Source organism: Littorina saxatilis, linkage group LG5 (genome assembly GCF_037325665.1).
Source record: "Littorina saxatilis isolate snail1 linkage group LG5, US_GU_Lsax_2.0, whole genome shotgun sequence".
NCBI classification, from domain to species: Eukaryota; Metazoa; Mollusca; class Gastropoda; order Littorinimorpha; family Littorinidae; genus Littorina; species Littorina saxatilis.
This window is the reverse complement of record NC_090249.1, coordinates 45,051,929-45,078,075: the sequence shown is the minus strand read 5'-3', so window position 1 is coordinate 45,078,075 and position 26,147 is coordinate 45,051,929. Positions and strand designations below refer to the sequence as shown.

At 42.5% G+C, this 26,147-nt stretch overlaps 1 protein-coding gene across 2 annotated transcripts in view; it reads right to left on the bottom strand.

The window, feature by feature from the left end:
- The window catches only part of LOC138967263 (glycine dehydrogenase (decarboxylating), mitochondrial-like), a 60,415-nt gene extending 47,135 nt beyond the window's left edge, over positions 1–13,280 (bottom strand). The window contains exons 1-5 of one of the 2 annotated variants that reach the window (XM_070339789.1): positions 12,873–13,280; positions 5,658–5,736; positions 3,731–3,866; positions 995–1,159; positions 508–585 (exon numbers count right to left, since the gene is read on the bottom strand). In XM_070339789.1, coding sequence (XP_070195890.1) covers positions 508–585; positions 995–1,159; positions 3,731–3,866; positions 5,658–5,736; positions 12,873–13,112 — 698 coding nt within the window. In that variant the 5' untranslated portion in view covers positions 13,113–13,280. Of the gene's footprint in view, positions 1–507; positions 586–923; positions 952–994; positions 1,160–3,730; positions 3,867–5,657; positions 5,737–12,872 lie in introns of those variants that run through there. The other variant, XM_070339790.1, reaches the window with a different exon arrangement.
- Positions 13,281–26,147: the final 12,867 nt, after the last annotated feature.

Genomic DNA, 26,147 nt, shown 5'->3' with positions numbered 1-26,147 from the left:
ACTGCCAAAATGACAGGGGGAAAAATGTCATAGTCATACACATAAAAAACACGAATGCATGGGGGAGTTTCAGCTCATGAACGCAGAAGAAGAAGAACACCCTCAGTTTTAGAAAAACAGCTGTGTGACTTCTTCTTCTTCTTCTTCTTCGGCGTTCCAGGCTGTGTGACTTCAAAGTGTACCATCAGTTTCACAATCATTGTTGTATACATAGGACCTATGCTTGCTATGCTAACTTAAGCTTAACGTCCTCACAGGAACTAGTGCCTATTTGGGACATGAAGTGGTTATATGCTAGGACATAGGACCTATTTAAGACCCCCCAATTTAAGACTTCCTCCCTTTTAAGACCTTACTTTCAGAGATTTTCAGTTAATAACCTATGTATATTTACCTCCATTTTAAGACTCCCTCCTTTTTAAGACTCCCTCCATTTTAAGACTCCCTCCATTTTAAAACCTGATTTTGTCTTAAAAGAGGGGTTTAACTATACATCCAGTCCTGTACCTGGCACGAGTCTTGACGACGGAGATGGTCTGAGGGTGACAGCGCATGTCGATGAAGAACTTCTTCCGCTTGGTGTGCCTGTCAAATAAAGCAATTGGTTGTCACATGTTTTTAACCGATAAAACAAGATATTAACATCATATCTATTTATGACAAAGTACAATGCGTCCGATCAAAAAAGTATGCATCAGTGACTGAAGACGGAGGCATGAGAACAACACTGCACATCAAGTGAGAACATAACCTGGCTGCCAAATTTGTTGCTGATGTATCAGTTACCCATTTCCCCCTAAGGAGAAGACAACATTTCCTTCCAGCACTTACATCAAAACTTCTACAAACCTTCACCTTTTCCACAAGGACATCGCCTCAGCAACAGCACAAACATCAAAACTTCTTTAATCTTTGACCTTCACCTTTGACACAAGGTCATGGCCTCGGCAGCAGCAGCACAAACATCAAAACTTCAACGATCTTAGAACTTCACCTTTGACACAAGGTCATGGCCTCAGCAGCAGCAGTGGCCTCGTCGAGGAGAGAAGCGTTGGAGACGTCGAGCCCCATCAGGTCGGCGATCATGGTCTGGTAGTTGAGCAGACTCTCCAGCCGACCCTGAGCCAGCTCTGCCTGGTAGGGCGTGTACTGAGTGGTCCTGGGGGGTAGAAAATAAAACAATGTCAAAGACAACATGTGTAGGTAGAAGAGTTAAGTGGCCACTATTTCATCAAGCTCACTGAAAACTAATTACAATGGGCGGTTCTGGTGAGGTTAAGCCCCCTCTTTCTTTCGGCTGGTAACTGGCGCCACCTCGCGGCAAGATCACATGAGAACTTGCATTGGTCGCAAATAGCATATCGGTTTGGTAACAGTTCGTGTGCAAGTTGTGCATTTTATACGGTAAACAGACAATGGTCGGTTCTGGTGAGGTTATGCCCCTTCTTTCTTTCGGCTGGTAACTGGCGCCACCTCGTGGCAAGATCACAGGAGTTGTCTCGCGTTATCACCCTAGAAGCGCTCATTGGAGAGATAACTGATGACACCAAGAGTGCATCTGAGAACATTTCTGAAAACTGAAAATGGGGTCCAGGGGGTACAAGGGACAAAGCCCTGTTAGGGGGTTGATGCCGATGACAATTGAAAGATTGAAATAGAAATAATTGAAAGCAACGTTAACAGAAGGTATTTTACAACACGACACATGTCCAGTGATTCTTGAAGATGGCACACGTGGCAATGTCTACTGGGTTTACATCACACCAAACACGGGCTGTATTTCCGGTATTTTTTGGTTTCATTTTCAGCTATCGATCATAGACGCATGCATTCAATTTTCACAAATGTTATAATTTGTTCCCCCTGAAATGTTAGAAAAACGGAATTTCTGTTTCTGCCCATAACCAAAAACCTGTTTCCGTTGCGAATCGGAAGCAGATGCACCCTTGTGTCACAGGAAGGAGTGTGCAGGTGGGCCAGTGCACTATGTTTGTTTTTTACTTGAATGTTTTATTTTGTTTGAATGCTATTTTATGAAAGAAATGAATAAACAATGACAAATAATAGTCATTTTTTGTATTTTGGGTTGCTGGTTTTTGTTTTACTCCAACGAAAATAGTCAAAATACAGACAAAAGTGGAGTACAGGGAGGATATGATATTTTAGCAGATATGACTGTTACACTTCCAACTATTGTTTTATTTTATCCTTCTGGGTATGCTCTAGGGGATTACGAAGCAGATTTAGATTATTATATTTATATCTGGAGTTAGGGACACTTCTTTGCTACAACCGTCGATCTTTAGGGTAACCCCTGCAAAATTATTTTTTGAAATAATCTGGTTATGAATATGACTGTAATCTTTCTTTATTTGTTTGGTGTTTAACGTCGTTTTCAACCATGAAGGTTATATCGCGACATGGGAAGGGGGGAGATGGGATAGAGCCACTTGTCAATTGTTTCTTGTTCACAAAAGCACTAATCAAAAATTTGCTCCAGGGGCTTGCAACGTAGTACAATATATGACCTTACTGGGAGAATGCAAGTATCCAGTACAAAGGACTTAACATTTCTTACATACTGCTTGACTAAAATCTTTACAAAAATTGACTATATTCTATACAAGAAACACTTAACAAGGGTAAAAGGAGAAACAGAATCCGTTAGTCGCCTCTTACGACATGCTGGGGAGCATCGGATAAATTCTTTCTCGTCCCAACCAATATGGGACTCCCCTTAACCCGTGGGGGTTTATGACTAATACAATTGCAACAAAATCCTTTCGTAATCTCCTAGAATATCATATTCTGCACAAAAAATTATTGCTCTAGCTAAATTACAGCCAGAGAAATCGCAACCACCCAGATGCAACTGCCACAAAAATGTCTGACATGAGAAAAACGACGTTCAAGATAAAACTAATCAAATATTGTCTTTATTTTCACATAAATATGACACTTTTGACAAAAACACTGACACACATGCATTATAGGTATGTTATGGAACCATAATCTGCAAAAATATCAAAACAAGAAGAGCAAACGCTCGATCGAGTCACTTTCGCAGTTCTGAATATTATATGAGGCATCAGATGGACAGGAAGAAATTGCTATTCACAACACAATGAGTCACGTTCACATAAAATTTGAGCCCGGTCACTTTTATAGTTTCCGAGAAAAGCCCAACGTTAAGTTGTGTGTTGCCGAACAGAAAAGGCTAGTTATCTCCCTTGTTTTTCTGATAACGTTCGTAAAAGGCTACAGATGTAAATACTTTGATGTAAAGAATAATCCTACAAAGTTTCAATCACATCCGATGAACTTTGTCAAAGATATAAAATGTCTAATTTTTCCTTTGACGCTGACCTGTGACCTTGAAAAAGGTCAAAGGTCAACGAAACCATCGTTAAAGTGTAGAGGTCATTGGAGGTCACGACTAAACAAAATATGAGCCCGATCGCTTTGATAGTTTCCGAGAAAAGTCCAACGTTAAGGTGGTGTCTACGGACGGCCGGCCGGCCGGCCGGACAGACTAACACTGACCGATTACATAGAGTCACTTTTTCTCAAGTGACTCAAAAAAGCTTTTTGAACAATTTGATCGATTTTGCACTGGCCCACCTGCCCTTAACAAAGTTATGGTTGGATCCATAGCACACTGTCTTTGAAATGAGTTTGTCGCTATTCATTTGAATTTGAATATTGAGCAGGACAAAGTGCTGTCACTTACCATCCTGGGTTTTCGAAGATGTTTCTGATGATGGTGGTGGGGGTGAGGGTGCCATGGTAACCCATGCCCATGAATGTGCGGTACATCTCATTCTTGCTGCCAATGTCTTCCAGCTCTTTCAGCAATGCATATTCCCCTGAAACATTGAGCCAAAAAATTAATAGGTGCGGTATATCTTACTTTCCTGAATGCATCTTCCAGCTCTTTCAGGAAGGCATATTCCTCTGAAAAATTCAGCACAAAAAAAACCACACACACAAAAACCCCAAACCCAAACATCTCATTCTTGCTGCCAATGTCATCAAACTCTTTCAGCAAAGCACTCTCCTGAAACATTCAGCAAAACAATTACAATTGCGGGTACATCTCATTTTTGCGGCCAGTATCTTACAGTTATTTCAGAAAGAAACAGAGAAAAGATTTGTAAAAATGACAGGCGCAAGTACATCTTATTCTTGCTGCCAATATCTTCAGCAAGGCATGTTCCCCTGAAACATTGAGCACAAAACTGATAAAAAAAAAAGATAGGTGCTTGCTGTCAATTCGTTCCAGTTCTTTTAAGCAAGACATATTCCCCTGAAACATTGCCAAAAATGCACATGTATATATATGAACAGAATAATGATGATGTTCTTGGCAGTCTAATACACAAGCAAGTAGTTGCATGGTATTCTTCTAAGCAATAATTTCTCTCACATCTCTTGGCTGATGCAAGTACAGAGGAATCCCCTCCCCTTTTAACACCCCCAATTTAAGACTCCCTTTCTTTTTCAAGACTTGTTTGCTCATTACCTCTGTAAATTGACCTCCATATTAAGACTCCGTCCACTTTAAGACCCGATTTCCTCAGATTTTTGGAGGACTTAAAAAGGGGTTCAACTGTATGCGTGACATGGTAATATGGTATGGTATATGACGGGCGCAATGGCGTGGTGGTAAGACGTCGGCCTCCTAATCGGGAGGTCGTGAGTTCGAATCCCGGTCGCTGCCACCTGGTGGGTAAAGAGTGGAGATTTTTCCGATCTCCCAGGTCAACTTATGTGCAGACCTGCTAGTGACTTAATCCCCTATGTGTGTACACGCAAGCACAAGACCAAGTGCGCACGGAAAAGATCCTGTAATCCATGTCTGAGTTCGGATGGGTTATGGAAACATGAAAATACCCAGCATGCCTACTCAACGAAAGCGGAGTGAAGCTGACTATGCTCTCAGAGTTTAGTGTGGGTAACCCAAATGGGCAAACGCGTTCACACGTAACCAGAAAATTCTGAAACGCTGAAGAAGAAGGTATGCTATAAAGCAATACTCTCTCATACGCATCTCTTGGCTAGTGCAAGTTTCTGTGACCTGGCAGGCGTAATCAGCAGGAACATAAAACACCATATATAACTGACATGCCACAATGTAAATGTTTGGCGAATCTGGGGCATGTTTAACCATGTTTAATGCACTAGCTATTCCTCACATTTTCATGCTTAGGGCACTGGCTAGCTAGACAACTCACCATGCAATATTAAGACTAAATGTTTTAAACATGGAGGGGAATCGAGACGAGGGTCGCGGTGTATGTGTGTGTGTGTGTGTGTCTGTGCGTGTATGTGTGTAGAGCGATTCAGACTAAACTACTGGACTGATCTTTATGAAATTTGACATGAGAGTTCCTGGGAATGATATCCCCAGACGTTTTTTAATTTTTTTCGATAAATACCTTTGATGACGTCATATCCGGCTTTTGGTAAAAGTTGAGGCGGCACTGTCACACTCTCATTTTTCAATCAAATTGATTGAAATTTTGGCAAAGCAATCTTCGACAAAGGCCGGACTTTCAGATTGTATGCACAGTGTAAGCTGACCTCCCCCCCCCCCCCTCCTTCCCCCCTCCTTCTCCCACAAACATAATCTTTCTCTGTCTCTCAGCAGTACTGACCGATGGCTTCAGGCAGATCCAAATCTCTGTCCAGTAGGATGTCACCGGGCACAGCTTTCTTGGTCAGTTCCTCCAAGCTCTGAAAAGGGACACAGCATTGCTTATCACACAAATGACAGCATCTGAAATGCCACAAGATACACCCGAAATACAGACTATAGTTCAAAGACTTCTCTGAAAATGATTCAGTTTGTTTTTACGAGCAAGTAAACATGCACAGACACACTAAAAACTACGGACTATAGATCAAGGATTTCTCTGAAAATGATTCAGTTGGTTTTGACGAGTACAGTAGTACCTGCCATATCCGGTCACCCATTAGTCATTGCAAAGGTGACCGCAAATATCAGGTGGCCGTTCATTACAGGCCCCCTCCTCCTCCAAAAATAACCCAAAAACACGATCCAGTTTTCATGAAGAAAAGAAAGCGGTCATCCACGAGCCGCCGATTCATTGTCTCTGTTAGTTTTGCTTTCGTTTATACATCTTAATTATTTGCGTGTTTAACTCGATCGTCCTGGCTAAGCTATTGTTTCGTATGTTTCTATGTGTGTTGTTTGGATTATTATGTATTTGAGTGTCAGATAAACAAGTGTTTCAAACTCACATCAGCTGTGATCGATCCGGAAGTGACTGCCGTAAATGTACATGTATGCGCATGTCTGTATTTACAGTTTGCGCATGCGTAAGTATTCATGTCGTCTGCTCGTGCTGTGCCGTCTGTGCACACAATCTTGAGTATGACTCGTCAGCTTTATTAACAGGCGATACATGTGTTAACAGTTATAGAAAGTGGACAGGTGCTGATTTCTAATGGCCAGATAGCAGGTGGGAGGTGGGTGGGCGGGGAGAGCCACAGGCGCTCGCCCGCGAAAGTGACAAGTGGCCGTTAAGTGGCCGCTCCTGTCGAGTAAGAGGGGCACCTTAGGGCAAAAATCAGTGACCGTTGACCGCGTCAGACAGGTTAACGGCCATTTAAGAGTCAATTATAGAAGGAAAACTCATTAGTCATGGGAAAGCTGGCCGCTCCGGGCAGGTTCACGCCCACGAAAGGGCCGGAAATGGAAGGGACTACTGTAGCTTAACATGCACAGACACACTAAAAACTACGGACTATAGATCAAGGATGTCTCTGAAAATGATTCAATTGGTTTTGACGAGCAACTTAATTATAACATGCCACTTAGACAACATACGGACTATAGTCTATTGTATAGATCAAGGAGTTCTCTGAAAATGATTCAGTTCGTTTCGACGAGCAAGTCAACACGCAGGGACACACTAAAACAAACGGACTATAGATCGAGTACGTATTTAATTGAAAATGATGCAGTTTGTTTTGACGATCAACTTAACATACACACCAAAACTACGCACTATAGCTCATTTAGGATGTCTCTGAAAATGTTTTTTTTCCCCAGGATACATTATGAGCGTAGTGTTAGTCGATACAATGTTGTCAGTTACGACAAGGATTTTTTAATTTGAGGCGATTAATTTAAGTTGTCTATGATTATGAACATATAAGTCTGAGAAAAGGAGGGAGTCTTACAATAGGGGTAAATTTACAGAATTTATTAACAGAAAATCTGAGAAACTAGGGTCTTCAAAGGAAGAGAGTCTTACATTGGGGGATCTTAAACGGGGGGTTTCACTGTATAACCCAAATAAACTCTGAGCAAAGCCAGTGGCAGTGGCACATACATGGTTTGGTTTGACATTTTTCCTCAAGGGAAGCCCTGGTATCTAGGGTAAATTTGAGTAAATGGGGAGGGTGTCTTCTTCAATAGACCTAGTCTACATCTGAAGATTCACTTGTACAGTGGAACCCCTATTGTAAGACCTAAAAAAAATAAAATAAAATAGGGTCTTATAAAGGAGGAAGTCTTAAAATGGAGGTCATTTTACAGAGGAGATGAACAGAAAATTTACAAAAAGCACGGTGTTTAAAGGGGGGTTCCACTGTATCGTAATCACATTTCTTCAAGACAAGTGCCTGGTAACCAAACCCTGAAAACCAACTAGGAGAAATGAGAGCTTGTTGCATGATAAGTTCATTGACCCTAGCTGGTTAGTGGGCCACTGGCCCAAAGGGCAATGACCCCTGCAGAGAGAGGCACAAGCCACTCTTGGTATTATGTGCAGGTTTGCAATCCTGGCTTGTGCCAAGAAATGAGTCATGCTTGAAAATGTTTACAAACAGGATAACAAATTGCATGCACCCTTTCTTGCCTAGTGTATTCATAGGAGTTTAACTGTGTTGAAAGGTTACACACAATTCAAGTGTAACTGGAGTGAATGGTACAGAGGAACCCCCCTTTAAAGACCCCGATTTGTCAAATCTGCTGCTCGGAATGTTTGTAAATTTACCCCCATTTTAAGACTACAGTACCTCCCTTTCAAGACCTGATCATCTCAGATTTGTGGAAGTCTTAAAAAGGGGGGAGTTCCACTGTATCAATACTAGTACAGTAGCATCACCACTGAGCTATGTAAAGCACAGAACACAACCCCAAATCACAGCACTGAATAACATGTACCAATGTTTCTTAACTCTGTAATCTTCCAGCTGAAATCTGCTTACAAGTCCATTCGTTCAATAGGCTAGAGAGTTCACACATAGTATCTGCTTACAAGTTTAAACAAATCCATTTGCATAACACTCAATAACAGGCTACAGACTTTATATTACATAAATTAATTTATCAGTTAAAACTTAAAAAGGAATCTCACTGTACCACAGCTTCAAGATAATTGTACATAAGTACAGCGCTGAAAGTCCACGAAATGGGGCACTGGCCTTTGGCTTGTAGTAGTATACTTCTCATAATTTACTTGCCACTGCCAGAGAGCAAATTTTTGGATTTATACTCGCCAAACCAACCATTTGTTTCAGCAACTTTACTCGCATTTGGGGAGTAGATTTACATTTCTACTCACCATTTACATATTTCTACTCGCCATGGCGAGTATTTTACTCGCCACTTTCACTCAGGCCTGAAGTAACAGGCACTTTGCATTTTGAGCAGGCAGAGTTGAACTGTACATCATAGTCAAATACAGTAAAACCTGCCCTAGCGACCACCTCTTGAGAACGACCACCTATCCAACAATACAACCCCAAAGGGCCCCGACAGGCTTTATTTATCCATAATGCACCTTTCCAAAACCACCACCTGTTTATAATTGATAGAGACCACTTCCTTTAGTCCCTTGGGTGTTTGTTATAGACAGGTTCTACTGTACTACATAACTTCAGAATCCAGAATTACAAAAGACCCCCCCCCCCCCCCCCCCCCTTCATTCTGCGCAGTCCAGTGAAAGCTCTCTTTTAAGACCTCCCAAATTTTGAGAAAATTGGGCGCTAAAAGGGAGTGAGTTTTAAAATAGGGGGAAATAAACTTTACAGACAAAATGATCAAACAATCTGGAAAAGTGAAATCTTAAATAGACGAAATTTTGAATTTGGTTGGAGGGGGGGACTTAAAAGATGAGTGGCATTCCACTGTATTTCCTCGTGAAACAAAACAACCTCTGCTGCAAAGGCCAAGGTAACATTAGGCAACACTGTCACTCAGTGCGTATGCACTGCATTGCACAGTAGACTGTCGAACCAGAGACACGCAGCACTATAGGTTTAGTATAGGTTTAGCACCCATAGCTTGTGCCAAGAAATGCATATTTCTTGAACATGTAATCAAAAAACAAATTTCATGCACCATGGCTATTCATAGGAGTTTGACTGTGCTTCAAATCGAAAACACATGATTTATGTGTCGCTCAAGATCAAGGTACAGTAAAACCTGTCCCGCTTGCCACCACCTCTCGATAACAACCACCTGCCCTGCACTACAACTGCTATTTGGGCTAAAGTACATGTAACCTTGCATAGTTAAAAGAGAACCTGTTGGGTTGGCCGGCCACAGTATATGAACAGTCAATATTGCATTGATTAAAGGGAAACTGTTGGGTTGCTTGGCCATCATGACATGGAGTGGCATATGAGGAGTGAGGGAAACCATCCAAACAGCTGATTGTGGATCTCACAAGGAGGGACAGGCAGCACTCTTAGCAGAACCGAAAAAGGGACAGACATGCACTATTAGTGCCCCTGTCCCACATACTGACCTAGGTCAGGGAGACCCCAGAAGTAATGTGGACCCCTCACCCCCCACCATTTTAAGACCCAAGAAAAAATCTGAGAATATTGGTCCCAAAAAGGAGGATCGAAGTCTTAAAATTGGGGTACATTTACAGAGGCTACGATTGAACAACCTGAAAGAGTAAGGTCTAAACAAGAAGGGCAAAGCCCATACGACTCACATGCTTGACCTTGACCTTTACATGACCTTGACCTTCAGGGTCAAGGTCAAATAACTAAACCTAGCAATGACATCATACACTAAGAACTGCTTTACACATTTTCCTACCAAAATACATGTGACCTTGACCCAAGGTCAAGGTCATCCAAGGTTATGCAACACAAAGCTGTTAATTCAAGACATAGGAAGTACAATGGTGCTTATTGGCTCTTTCTACCATGAGATATGGTCACTTTTAGTGGTTCACTACCTTATTTTGGTCACATTTCATAAGGGTCAAAGTGACCTTGACCTTGATCATATGTGACCAAATGTGTCTCATGATGAAAGCATAACATGTGCCCCACATAATTTTTAAGTTTGAAACAGTTATCTTCCATAGTTCAGGGTCAAGGTCACTTCAAAATATGTATACAATCCAACTTTGAAGAGCTCCTGTGACCTTGACCTTGAAGCAAGGTAAACCAAACTGGTATCAAAAGATGGGGCTTACTTTGCCCTATATATCATATATAGGTGAGGTATTCAATCTCAAAAACTTCAGAGAAAATGGGAAAAATGGGAAAAATAGCTGTTTTTTAGACAACATTTATGGCCCCTAGCTGCGACCTTGACCTTGAAGCAAGGTCAAGATGCTATGTATGTTTTTGGGGGCCTTGTCATCATACACCATCTTGCCAAATTTGGTACTGATAGACTGAATAGTGTCCAAGAAATATCCAACGTTAAAGTTTTCCGGACGGCCGGCCGGCCGTATCCAATGTCATGCAACACAAAGCTGTTAATTCAAGACATGGGAAGTACAATGGTGCTTATTGGCTCTTTCTACCATGAGATATGGTCACTTTTAGTGGTTCACTACCTTATTTTAGTCACATTTCATAAGGGTCAAAGTGACCTTGACCTTGATCATATGTGACCAAATTTGTCTCATGATGAAAGCATAACATGTGCCCCACATAATTTTTAAGTTTGAAACAGTTATCTTCCATAGTTCAGGGTCAAGGTCACTTCAAAATATGTATACAATCCAACTTTGAAGAGCTCCTGTGACCTTGACCTTGAAGCAAGGTAAACCAAACTGGTATCAAAAGATGGGGCTTACTTTGCCCTATATATCATATATAGGTGAGGTATTCAATCTCAAAAACTTCAGAGAAAATGGGAAAAATGGGAAAAATAGCTGTTTTTTAGACAACATTTATGGCCCCTGCGACCTTGACCTTGAAGCAAGGTCAAGATGCTATGTATGTTTTTTGGGGCCTTGTCATCATACACCATCTTGCCAAATTTGGTACTGATAGACTGAATAGTGTCCAAGAAATATCCAATGTTAAAGTTTTCCGGACGGCCGGCCGGCCGGACGGACGGACGACTCGGGTGAGTACATAGACTCACTTTTGCTTCGCATGTGAGTCAAAAAGGGTGGGGGGGTCCCTTATAGGAGAGTTTCACTGTAACTGTCCTATTCTTCCCCCCTGTCCTGGTTAGATAAGACAGTCACTCTATGCCTATGTAAAGTTTCCATCAGTGGTCAATAGACACAGGCACACGCACATTTTCTACTTTTACAGATCATAAGCAACTGTTCTAAGATCAGCGAGGAGTACGTCATTACAAAGTTCACAGAAAATTCACAAAAAGAGCCGACTGAAATTTCCCAGCCTTCAAAATGGGCATTGAATATTTCTTCAAGTCAAATAGGGCATTTAATATTTTCACAGGTAGACCGGTAAATTCAGGTACTGAATAACCCAACATAGTGAACACTGTAGTGAATGATATGTCCTTGATACTGTAATGTAATATAGTGATTTATTCTTTTAGAAAAATGTATACTGCAGAACTTCAACTTCAAGTGAGCATATGTTGGTTAGGTAATCTTGAACTTTAGCGTGTTAAATTCATAGCTCAGAATCCAGTGACATTCTTGACTTATTTTTGATACAAGTCCATGTAAGCAAGCCAAAGAACATTTGTTGTGAAATTAATTGACGGATTGAACTCCAAACTTAAGCATAATTAATTAATTTGGTTGTTCAATCGACGAAAATGCACCGAAAATGGCGTACGTTGTCAACCATGGGACATCATTTACACGAAAGAGTTGTCTCCCTTGTTCGCTCACACGGATAATTCCTTTTTTGACCCATGTAAATGAAATGCATTCGTACAGTTTATCAGAGTTCATTCCGTTACTTCAAAGGGATCTAAAATGACTTGTTATGATTACAAGTGCAGGTTCTACAAATTTGGAGACTTAAATGCCTCTGAATTATGAGCTATGAATTTCAAGTTCAAGATTACCTGTTGGTTATACATACGTGCGGGTTAGTCCTATTCCCACATTTGTTTTTTTTACTATCAGTAAAATTAAGTGCTTGCATACCAATCTGGTAGTGGTATTTATAATAGTACTTGATGAATCAAGTTTCATTTCCCTCTCAAACATACAGGTATTGGCCTTTATTTTGAACAGAAATGCAAGTACAAATGAACCAGATGTGTTGTGTAATTGGTGATCGATATTTATTACAGTATGAAGGAAAGAGGTGACCCAATTTTGCAAGTTTGCACAACACGTTCAAGGGGGCTCAAACAACTGAACGACCCCCCGCCTCCCCCGTGTTTTATTTATCTACCAGCTATATGCATGGTTCAGTGTCATTTCCCCGGATTTGAGCTACCCCATGCACAAACATGGCTGTAACCTTGCAATACGACACAGCTAAGTAAGTTGCTCTTGGAATTGCGCACAGGATGTGTAAGTTACGAAGCAAAGAACCAGACCAAACCAGTTGCGTCGTTGTATTTGACAGGCCATGCGGCCCGCGCGTGAGAATGCATACAAACCCACTTGTTTTTGTCCCTGGCTTCGAATGCTTATTCTTACCTCCAAGCCCAAATACTCCAGCATGGCACTTTGTTCTTGGCCATTTGGTCCGATGTGTCGCTTTGAAAAGTCCTCATGTCGGGGGAAGAGCGCGTCGAGGGGGGTAGAAGAGGATGATGACGATGAACGATGAAAACACGCTGCGACTGTTGTTGTTTTGTTCACGATTTCAGCGGGACGCCACACACGATAAATGGCGGCGCCCCGTCTGTAAACTTCGATGCCTCGGCGGCTGTACATGATTGTCTGTTATCACAAACGAACCACGGTCTTGAAATAAAGTGCACTCGTTTCTGCTGTCTTTTGCTCTCTCTACTCCTACAACTCTGTTCCGTTCATGCCAGCGCTCTCAGATCTGCGAGCGAGCGAAACAACGGCCTTGACAACGCTTCATCCCAGTTTTGTTCAGGTTCAACCAATGAACTAGAAGCTATTAGCCAATGAGAAAAGGCTGGTGGGACAGCGCCCCTTTTGGAAGTCCAAGGATGGTCCGACACGCCTTCTACGGGAGGTCATGAATTATTCATAACTTTTGTCCTCTTTTGGTCGTCCGAGGATGGGCATCTGCTCCATATATGGAATGTGTATGCAAAACTGTCCGAAAAACGGAATTTTGTTTAAAAAAGATCGTCTATCATGTGAATATATATACATGTATATATAAAAATTTAAAAAAATTAAAAATGACATGACATCGAAACTTCAAAAACGAAGCATCTTACTGCGAAAACTGAAACAAAAACATGAACCAGGTCAAAACTGATGAATGTAATTTTTATGCTTGCAGAAATGTAGATCAGTGTTATTGTACGTGCACTTCAAATCATGGCCGGTTTTGAAAATGTTGTAATTGAACCGCTCTCAGCCGCTATTATAGCATAATATGAATTTTTCAGTTATAATCCTAACCAGTGACGGAGACTCGATCGATCAGTGAATAAACTTTATTTTTTGCAAGGCCGTTCGTCCCGTTGGCGGTCCGGCAAACCCGGATGATGAGCGGCAAAGTCAGTGACGGGTGTCATTCAAGCTTTTCACACACACACTGACTGACACACACACACACACGTGACACTGCGGGCATACACTGACGGGCACACTGGCACACTGGCACACACACACACACACTGTGACATGCACACAACCACACACCGTGCACACACATACACACACCGTGCACACACATACACACACACACACTCGGTCTCGGCCAGTGCCCGTGTGTTTCCTTGTGTGTCACGTGTCAGTCGGTGCATGTGTACCGCCGTTCTGTTGTGAGTGTTTCTTGTCAATGTAGAGGTTACGGCGGAAACGACCACCTGCGTGCTCAGTACCGGCGGAAACGAGACTCAAATGACGTCATGTTTTTCTCCTCTCAGGCACTGCCAGTGAAGGGCGGGGATGTAGCTCAGTCGGTAGCGCGCTGGATTTGTATCCAGTTGGCCGCTGTCAGCGTGAGTTCGTCCCCACGTTCGGCGAGAGATTTATTTCTCAGAGTCAACTTTGTGTGCAGACTCTCCTCGGTGTCCGAACACCCCCGTGTGTACACGCAAGCACAAGACCAAGTGCGCACGAAAAAGATCCTGTAATCCATGTCAGAGTTCGGTGGGTTATAGAAACACGAAAATACCCAGCATGCTTCCTCCGAAAGCGGCGTATGGCTGCCTAAATGGCGGGGTAAAAACGGTCATACACGTAAAAACCGTGGGAGTTTCAGCCCATGAACGAACAAACAAACAAACAAACTGCCAGTGTAACACTTGTTGTACACCCCCGCTCCCCCACCTATCCTTGGCCTAATATCTCTATAGTCATTAACAAGTCGCGTAAGGCGAAAATACAATATTTAGTCAAGTAGCTGTCGAACTCACAGAATGAAACTGAACGCAATGCCATTTTTCAGCAAGACCGTATACTCGTAGCATCGTCAGTCCACCGCTCATGGCAAAGGCAGTGAAATTGACAAGAAGAGCGGGGTAGTAGTTGCGCTAAGAAGGATAGCACGCTTTTCTGTACCTCTCTTTGTTTTAACTTTCTGAGCGTGTTTTTAATCCAAACATATCATATCTATATGTTTTTGAGTCACTTGAGAAAAAGTGACTCTATGTAATCGGTCAGTGTTAGTCTGTCCGTCCGGCCGGCCGTCCGGCCGGCCGTCCGTAGACACCACCTTAACGTTGGACTTTTCTCGGAAACTATCAAAGCGATCGGGCTCATATTTTGTTTAGTCGTGACCTCCAATGACCTCTACACTTTAACGATGGTTTCGTTGACCTTTGACCTTTTTCAAGGTCACAGGTCAGCGTCAAAGGAAAAATTAGACATTTTATATCTTTGACAAAGTTCATCGGATGTGATTGAAACTTTGTAGGATTATTCTTTACATCAAAGTATTTACATCTGTAGCCTTTTACGAACGTTATCAGAAAAACAAGGGAGATAACTAGCCTTTTCTGTTCGGCAACACACAACTTAACGTTGGGCTTTTCTCGGAAACTATAAAAGTGACCGGGCTCAAATTTTATGTGAACGTGACTCATTGTGTTGTGAATAGCAATTTCTTCCTGTCCATCTGATGCCTCATATAATATTCAGAACTGCGAAAGTGACTCGATCGAGCGTTTGCTCTTCTTGTTGGAATCAGGAACCGACAAGGAATAAGATGAAAGTGTTTTTAAATTGATTTGGACAATTTAATTTTGATAATAATTTTTATATATTTAATTTTCAGAGCTTGTTTTTAATCCGAATATAACATATTTATATGTTTTTGGAATCAACAAATGATGGAGAATAAGATAAACGTAAATTTGGATCGTTTTATAAATTTTTATTTTTTTTTTACAATTTTCAGATCTTTAATGACCAAAGTCATTAATTAATTTTTAAGCCACCAAGCTGAAATGCAATACCGAAGTCCGGGCTTCGTCGAAGATTACTTGACCAAAATTTCAACCAATTTGGTTGAAAAATGAGGGCGTGACAGTGCCGCCTCAACTTTCACGAAAAGCCGGATATGACGTCATCAAAGACATTTATCAAAAAAAATGAAAAAAACGTTCGGGGATTTCATACCCAGGAACTCTCATGTCAAATTTCATAAAGATCGGTCCAGTAGTTTAGTCTGAATCGCTCTACACACACACACACACACACACACACACACAGACACACACACACACACAGACACACGCACATACACCACGACCCTCGTTTCGATTCCCCCTCGATGTTAAAATATTTAGTCAAAACTTGACTAAATATAAAAATGAGGGCGTAAAGAAATAAGGCCTTGTTTATTTTAAGACCTTAATAAAATAAGGCCTTATTTTCGATAAGGCCTTAGGAAAATAAGGCCTTTAAAAAATTAAGCCCTTAAAAAGATAAGGCCTTAAAAAAATAAGGCCTTATTTTTCTGCGCATCACTACTGCTCACCCTAATAGCAGCACACAATAACTTAATGACACACACACACACACATGATACGCACATACGCACGCGCACACTCATGAACGCACATATGCGCGTGAGCGCGAAAAAAGAGATAATGAATGGAACAAGAGAAAACATTTCCAAACGATAAACATTATGACACTGGTTGAAATCGGTTGTCGCACCTGGACTCTCGGCCTGTACCGCACCTGTACCTACCCTAACGCATTTGCAAACTGAACACACACACACACACACACACACACACACACACACACAAACACACACGCACTCACACACAACGGCAAACCTAGACACAAACACACACAGACACATAAAGACATTACAACACACAAATACACACACTCTGACACACACACACACACACACACGCACGCACGCACGCACGCACACACACACAGAAAGACACACACACACACACACACACACACGCACACACTCCCTCTCTCTCTCCCTCTTTCTCTCTTTCTATCTCTCTCTCTGTCTGTCCGCACGGATCGCCCCTATGCTCTTGTATGGTTCAGAGCTATGGGGATATGGAAAGTATGACTCTGTGGAAAGGGTCCACCTGTTTGCGTGTAAAAAGTTTCTGAAAGTGACAATTCGAACTCCAAACAACATTGTGTATGGTGAATTGGGAAGACATCCGCTGTATATTAACTCTGCAGTCAGATGTGTGAAATACTGGTTTACACTGCTGAAGCAACCTGATTCAAGATATTCCAAGATTGCATATAAAGCTTTATGTAATTTGCATCGAAGGGCCACACAAATTGGGTCTCACATGTGCAGAGTCTTTTATGTTGTAATGGTTTTGCTGCTGTGTGGATGTACGGAATGGTTGGGAATGAGAAGTGTTTCTTACAAGAGTTTAAAAGACGTTTACAAGATTGTTTTTGTCAAGAATGGTTCTCCGGCCTTTTTAGAATGCAGTGAACGTTTCGACATTTATAATTGTTACAAAACATGCTTGGAAATTAAGAGAAATACATTGAATCAATCGAAGATATTAAGTACAGAGTTGCTCTTACTCGTTTCCGCGCAGGAGTATCCGAAATCAACGCTCACAAGTTTCGGTACGCACCAAACCAAACGACAAGAAACTGTCCTCTCTGTACAGCTAATGAAGAAGATGAACACCATGTTGCATTTTTATGTCCTTTTTATCAAGACCTTCGAGCAAAGTATTTGAAAATCTCGAACTCTAAGACGCTGCAACAACAACTTGTGTATTTCTGTGGCAGTAATGAGGATAATGTGATGAACCGCTTCAGCAGATTTGTGTTCTTCATGTTACAGAAGAGACGAACCCTTATAAATCAGGTTCAGTGACATGTCATCCGGGTCTTAATGTATTTGTTGAATTTTATGCGTGACTAGTATAATTTATAACTGTGCAGATACTATTGCTGTTATTTTAACCACTATTGTAAGGGGCTGTGGCCTTAGACAATTAAAGATTTGTTCTTGTTCTTGTTCTTGTTCTCTCTGTCTGTCAGTCCGTCCGTCAGTTCGTTCGTCAGTCCGTCTGTCTATCTGTCTATCTGTCTGTCAGTCCGTCTGTTTGTCTGTGTCTCTCCTCTCTCTCTCTCTCTAACGCCGCTCTCTCTGTGTACCAGCATACAACTGAGAGGCGAAAAAATATGACCTTAGAAAAATAAGGCCTTATTTCTGGTAAGACCTTAATATTCTAAAATAAGGCCTTAAAAATAAGGCCTCAAAAAAATAAGCCCATAAAAAAATAAGCCCTTATCTTAGAAATAAGGCCTTATTTCTTGAAAATAAGCCCTTATTTCCTGAAATAAGGACTTATTCATTTAAGGTCTTATTTTCGGGATTTTTGACCCTTTGTCCCAAGGATACCCACCCCTCCCCTTCACACACACACACAGTGACACAAGTGAACACAGGGAACGGCCTCTTTTCAAGTCACGGGAAGAATTCATGCCGGAGATGTCAACCAGCAGTCCGGAAGACTGACGAGAAAAATGACATGATAATCAATGTCTCGGTTCCCCGTACTGAATGTTCGGTCGTTCACCCCGTAACGGCCCATCCATTATAGTCTTCCTCTGAACCAACGTGTGGTTGTGAAAGGCTGACACAGCATGCCGACTCCACGTGGTGATCAGCTGTTACGAGACATTCTGACCTACACCACACCGGTGACACTGTGACGGTTCCCCTACGCTTTGTGTTCGGTGCCCTGACCCTTTGTGTTCGGTTCCCACTCGGTTCCCACACGCCAAAATTCGCGGACAAAACATCCATTTATGGTAGTATTACGCAATGTTGCTCTCTGAGAATGGTCTTGTTAGATCTGTGAGTGTTTACACTACATGCCTAGGTGCTGTTGGATTGAAGGTTTTTGATATTTTAGCCGTTATTAGGTAGAATGCCTTCCACTTTACTGCAAAACTGCATAATTCGTAGCATCGGCAAGAAATATCCTACCAAAAAATGCCTGCTTGGAACTGTCGTTGGTCCAGCAAAAAGTTCAACATGTCTGTAGCAGACAGCCCAAGTTTCAAGATTGTAGGGCCATCCAAACAGCCGTAATAATAAAAACAACAAAAGTAGTCAGTGAAATTGGCTGTGTTCGGTCCCCCCACACTTTTGTGACGTAGGCGTGACGGTTCCCATAATTCATTGTGTCGGTCCCCACTTTCTGTGTCGGACCCCACTTTCGACCTAATTTCTCTGTGACGGACCCCACAACCAGCCTATTTTGTGTCGGTCCCCACACCTTCTTGGATTTATGACTTGCCGGTTACTTGTATCATTGTATTCATTGAATCTAATTGTCTCGGAGTTATTTTTCAGCAAAAACCGGCAAGGCAGCACCTTTTGTGATACCAAGTAAGTCAGATGACATCAGTATGTGTGTGTGTGTGTGTGTGTGTGTGTGTGTGTGAGAGAGAGAGAGAGAGAGAGAGAGAGAGAGAGAGAGAGAGAGAGAGAGAGAGAGAGAGAGAGAGAGAGAGAGAGAGAGAGAGAGACTAACTTTATTAGTTTATGCCACAAATAATATATAACATTATTTATCTCTGGGACGGTTCCCAGTATACCAGCAAATTATGTGTTGATCCACCCACACCTTCTTGAACTGGCCTTCCCAATATCTACTCTTAGTCTTACGGCCTTGGAGATATGCAATTTGGCACATTTTTAAAATAAAAGATCCACCTGTCGTATGTGAGATTCAGTTTTCAGAGCAAAATGCTGCCCAGGGACTTCTAGTGGTGATTGAAAAAAAAAAAAGAGTACTTGCCTGTGTCAAGTATGTGTCTTTATCCACGCTTGTTGTAAGAGGCAACTTTTCCCAGCTCCTTGTGTTCATGACTGCTTTCTCTTAAAATTAATTACTTCATGACAGTCAGAATACAATGGAACAAGGCTACATAAACCCTGACAGCCTACGACAACGGCCCGACTAAGGCTCAACACCGCGCCAATAAATTCAGCATTGGGCCAATGTTGGGCCATGATTGCTCCGTTTTCGTAGGCTATCAGGGTCAAAGATACATATTGGTAAACTAGTAAAATACATGTTCAGCATCATCAGCAATACCACAAAAGGATTAAAACAAGAAATTCCTCCGATAGGAACTACACCCCCGTCAAAGGGAAATAACCTTCTCAGTTGGTGGCAGTGAGAATGGTTATTTCCCTTTGACCAACGGGGGTGTCCGTCTATACCAGGCCTTGTATAATTTTAATCCACCAATAACTCCCTAACCGTGTGTTTGACTGGTCCCAATTTTTGTAAGGACCGTCTCAGGAATGTATAGAACCTGTTCACCAAGTTTGGTGACGATCGGTCCGTTCATTCTTGAGATCTACTTGCGAACACAAACACATCGAGTGAAACCTATACACACCCCTATACCGGGGGTGTAAAAATCCTATTAGCTGTATGTCAGCGGCACAATGCAACCAGAACCAGCGTTTATGTGGAGTGATCGGGTGCTGGTCACTACCGCGAGCGTCACTACCGCGAGTACCACTACCGCGTCTCACACTAAAGTTGTGTTTCCGTACCCGCGACAGCGTTTTTCCAGCGGTGCGACGAAAATCAAGCACATAGAAAATGACCAGGAGTGTTTCCACACGCGCGACGCGTTAGCGGCGCGACAAGCGGCAAGCGACGCGATTTTTTGAAAGGGTCCTGGAGCGATTTTTTCGCGTTGTCGCGCGGCAACGCGGGAGTTTACAGATTTTACCGCATGTTTAAAACGCAAGTACGGAAACACGTCACGCGTTTGCGCGCGTTTTCTTTTGTCGCTGCCGCTGTCGCGGGTACGGAAACAGAACTTACCGCGAGTACGACACTACCGCGAGTACGACACTACCGCGAGTACGACACTACCGCGAGTATAACACTACCGCGTGTCACACTACCGCGAGTATAACATTACCGCGTGTCATTTTATGACTTCCATGGCTGAAGGCAAAGGTTGAAATGTTTCCTTGAAATATAAAACAAAAAGGCCTGGTCTGTTCTCTGAACACTAATTCAATGTTTGTCATGCTAACCAAGAACTCAAAACGATCAGAACACACTATCAGAATACATATAGAATGGGTTGCTTCCAATCAAAGCCGTTAGAACACAAACTCACAAGAAGTAAGTTTGCATGCGTTCTCTCTACGGTTATGGTACTCGCGGTTGTGGTACGCGCGGTAGTGTGACACGCGGCAGTGTTATACTCGCGGTAGTGTCGTACTCGCGGTAGTGTGACACGCGGTAGTGTTACACGCGGTAGTGTCGTACTCGCCGTAGTGTGACACGCGGTAGTGACGCTCGCGGTAGTGTCGCATAACCGGAGTGATCTGGAAAGGTGTCAATCTCTTTCTCTCTCTCTCTCTCTCTCTCTCTCTCTCTCTCTCTCTCTCTCTCTCTCTCACTCTCTCTCTCTCTCTCTCTCACACATACACACACACACACACACACACACACACACACACACACACACACACATACTGATGTCATCTGACTTACTTGGTATCACAAAAGGTGCTGCCTTGCCGGTTTTTGCTGAAAAATAACTCCGAGACAATTAGATTCAATGAATACAATGATACAAGTAACCGGCAAGTCATAAATCCAAGAAGGTGTGGGGACCGACACAAAATAGGCTGGTTGTGGGGTCCGTCACAGAGAAATTAGGTCGAAAGTGGGGTCCGACACAGAAAGTGGGGACCGACACAATGAATTATGGGAACCGTCACGCCTACGTCACAAAAGTGTGGGGGGACCGAACACAGCCAATTTCACTGACTACTTTTGTTGTTTTTATTATTACGGCTGTTTGGATGGCCCTACAATCTTGAAACTTGGGCTGTCTGCTACAGACATGTTGAACTTTTTGCTGGACCAACGACAGTTCCAAGCAGGCATTTTTTGGTAGGATATTTCTTGCCGATGCTACGAATTATGCAGTTTTGCAGTAAAGTGGAAAGCATTCTACCTAATAACGGCTAAAATATCAAAAACCTTCAATCCAACAGCACCTAGGCATGTAGTGTAAACACTCACAGATCTAACAAGACCATTCTCAGAGAGCAACATTGCGTAATACTACCATAAATGGATGTTTTGTCCGCGAATTTTGGCGTGTGGGAACCGAGTGGGAACCGAACACAAAGGGTCAGGGCACCGAACACAAAGCGTAGGGGAACCGTCACAGTGTCACCGGTGTGTACACCAAAGATCTTGTAGGCGTAGCCTACAAGATCTTTGCCTACACTACTATACCCCAGTCACTGGAGTTCAACAGGTTACTCGCAGCAAAGACACTCTTTGCTCGCAGTAAGATAACAGTTCTGTGTGTGGAGGGTCAGTGGCGGAGGGGGGGGGGGGGGGAGCGGGCCGGAGGGCCGAGAGAGAGAGACCGTGACTGAGAGAGATAGCTGAGCCGAGAATGTGTGTGTGTGCGTATGTGTACATGTGTGTGTGTGTGTGTGCATTATTATGTGTGTGTGTGTGTGTGTGTGTGTGTGTGTGTGCCAGTGTGTGTGTGTGTGTGTGTGAGTGAGAGATAGAGAGACAACGAGACTGAGAGAGAGAGAGAGAGAGAGAGAGAGAGAGAGAGCGCGCACCGGATGGCTAGCCGGGTTGCACCGCATGACTCAAAATGCCAGAGATCCGTTGCTGTAAAATCTACTTTTGTAAACGATACACGATGTCTGACATGAGAAGAAAGTTGCAGAAAATGTCAAAACTGAAAACACAGCTGACTATCCGTCACTGACCCCCCTGTAGTTCACAGCTAGTTAAATAGATTCATTGCGTAAAGCAACACCGAGTTTCATGAATGGTTATTCACTCACATTACGTAAATGTTGTATGTTAGCAGCTTTAATGAACTCCTCACCCAAGTCAACGTTAGGTCACACCGACTATTTTGCAATTTTAATTGATCAAACAATTGGGCCGTTTTGTTTTGTTCTGTTTACAATAGCAGATGATGAACCTCGAACTTGACAGAATCCGTTTGAAGAAAAATGCTTTTTTGTAAGCCGTGTCTAAACCTTATTTGTGTGAGGTGTGGATTCGCTGACATAAAATATACAACTTATGATTATTGCATGACCTGTTTGATATGCAGACCTAAACGAGGGGGAAAAAATGAAGATATTTAGCGTATTCCCGTATCATTAAGCAGGGAGTCAAGACTCAAAGCTGATCGACCTTGGCAGCAAAAAAACACCAAAAAAAACACACACAACGAAACAAAACACGAATTCTTCCAGCCAACTGAACACAACTAATGATAGGAAAACTGTATACCTGGAATGGCAGAGTGTTACACGAAGAACGGACGAACCGTGCTGTGGTCTCCTGTAACTTTAAATCGCCGATATATCTTAAAGACACATTCCCTTTTCACCATGTACCAGGTTGGCTCACTATCTCACACCCGCTAAGGCTTTTACATGGCCGGACAAGACCACCCCTCCACCTGGTCACATACTCCCAGAATCAACTTCCTAACCACTTCCTGTTCAGTGAGTGAGATTTTGTTGTTGTTGATGAATTAAAACATTAATTCATAGAAAATACCACAAGCAGTCAGGCTGTTGATTTTTGGTATGTGTCCATGCAAGCGGAGGGATGGTCTTATCCCATGTAAAAGCCTTACCAGATCTGAGATGGTGGGTAGACTCTTTTACACGGGAAGGAATGTGTCTTTGAAACGATCGATGAAGCGGTGTACTTTTCTTGAAAAAAAAGCAAAAAACCATAAAAATAAAACATAAAAAGTACACCGCAGCCGCAAAACACGTTTTGCCAAGATCCAAGATCGAGCACGCGTTTTGTGTTTTATCCTCATTCATTTTTGTCGAAACAGGCTGTTACCCAATGTGTATAAACATGCCCAGCTTCAACAAATGACGCAACGTAACCGCTCCACTTGTATTAATATAGTTGTTTGATGTTGATCTGGGATGCAGAAGTGCATCAGTGTCACACTGTGCCGTGTGTGTGTGTGTGTGTGTGTGTTTGTCAGTGTGTGTGTATGTGTGTATGGGTGTGTGTGTTTGTGTGTGTGTATGTATGTGTATGTGTGCACGGTGTGTGTGTGTAGGAGTGTGTGTGTCTGTGTGTGTGTGTGTGTGTGTGTGTGTGTGTGTGCCGTGTCAGTGTGTGTGTGTGTGTGTGTGTGTGTGTGCCACGGTGTGTGTGTGTGTGTGTGTGTGTGTGAGTGTGTTCGAGAGAGAGAGAGAGAGAGAGAGAGAGACAGACAGACAGACAGACAGACAGACAGACAGAGACTGAGACCGTCAGAGAGGGTAACAGAGAGCGCGCGAGAGACTCGGAAATACCAACAGACAGATAGACAGGAAAACATTACACAATTTACGTCTGTTAGTTTCGTTACAAGACTGAGTCACGTATTCTTTAAAACAAACAATTTACGCCTATGAAACTGAAACATCAAGTTGTTAATTCCAAACCGCACCCGCTGTATGATAAAGGCATTGAGTTGACAATATTGTTTGACCAGTATTACGGTTATTTTAATTACTGTAAACATAAAACGTACCTGGCCGAATTCAGACTGTACACAGGAATAAATCAGTTTTTCTGCACTGGTGGTGATTCTGCACATCTTGTTGTCGTTTTCATTGTCTTTTAATGTTGTTAATCCAAGCGGAGCGCGGGCGGAGCCCGCGCGTAGCGAGGTAGTTTTTTTTTTCATCTCCCAGCACTGAAATTTTTTTTGCCAAGTGGTGTCTGTCTGTGAACATTGTTCTAGAATTCATCTTTTAGCACAATATTAGCGACACTGTTTGGACAATTCTATTAAAATTAGGCGTACAAACTGATTTTGTTTCGGGGAATCCTCTCAGAGGATCAGAATTTTCATATAATATCATCGGAAGCTGTTACAACGGGAAAATGTGAAACTTTTGTCACTTTTTAACATGGAATTTCATCTTTGAGCGTTTCAAGCGGACTTTAATAAAATAGTTATTTGCGAATTAAGCAGCGGAAGACACTCACCGGTTCAACATGTGTATGGTCATTAAAACAACAACAACAACAACAACAACAACAACAACAAAAACAACAACACGAGAACAACAACAATCACGACAACGAACATGACAACAACAACACCAACAACTACGACGACAACTACAACGACTGGGTTATGATGACATCACCAATGATTTATCAAATGTTCAGTGTCAAGGCTGTTAAAAAATCGTTAAATCCTATTTCTTCACTGATTCTTATGAAATTTTAAAGGTAGGTTTGTTGTCCCCAACTTATTTTCACTCCATACTTTTCCAGAAGAAAAACATAATTTTGGCAGTTAAAAACCGTTAAATTTCAATTCTTCACCGATATTTATGAAATTTTGTGGGTAGGTTCGTTGTCCCCAACTGATTTTCACTCTATACTTTTCCTGACGTCATGATTAGCCTGCCGCATTAGCAAGTATGAAAACACGTCATCGATGACACATTTTAAGACAGAGAGAGAGAGAGAGAGAGAGAGAGAGAGAGAGAGAATCATGTACACACAGATGGACGACTTCGCTTGGGGTATGTACTGCCCGGCAGTACACATCTACTTTATTTTTATTAGACAACTTTTTTTTTCTGATACACATAGCCGTTGACCATGTAATCGGTAGAAAATAGCTTACCCGAATAATGTTGCCAGAATCTGTGTCGATTGTGTGATGATAGTACCCCAAAAGCGGCGTATGGCTGCCTGAATGGCGGGGTAAAAACGGTCATACACGAATAAACCCCACTAGTGCAATAACATGAGTGAACGTGGGAGTTTCAGCCCGTGAACGAAGTACTTAGAAGAAAGAAGAAGTATGATAGTACCAATTTGACCCACTGACCGGGTTTCCGCATTAGTAGATGAAGTAATATGTTTGCAAGCTCGAATGTGTTCATTTCAGAACTGACTGATAAGTTGAACTCGGTAGACGAGTTGGTTTTGACATGAGGCGCAGTCCGGCAATCAATGAAGAAGGCAGGTACGCAAACAAGAATACATGACTGACACACACACGCACACATCATACACACACACACGACACGCACACACACACACACACACACACACACACACACACGCACGCACACACACACACACACACACACACACACACAAACACACAGTGCACCCCACCCCCCTCCCCCCCACACACACACACATTCACTAGTTTGGCAGACAGACAATTTTCAACCAACAAATCGGGCGCCTGTGGATAAATAAAATGTAAGCCAGCTAAGTCAAGGCTGACCGAGACTGTTATTCTTTATTCAAGGGGAGTAACTGGGATGAG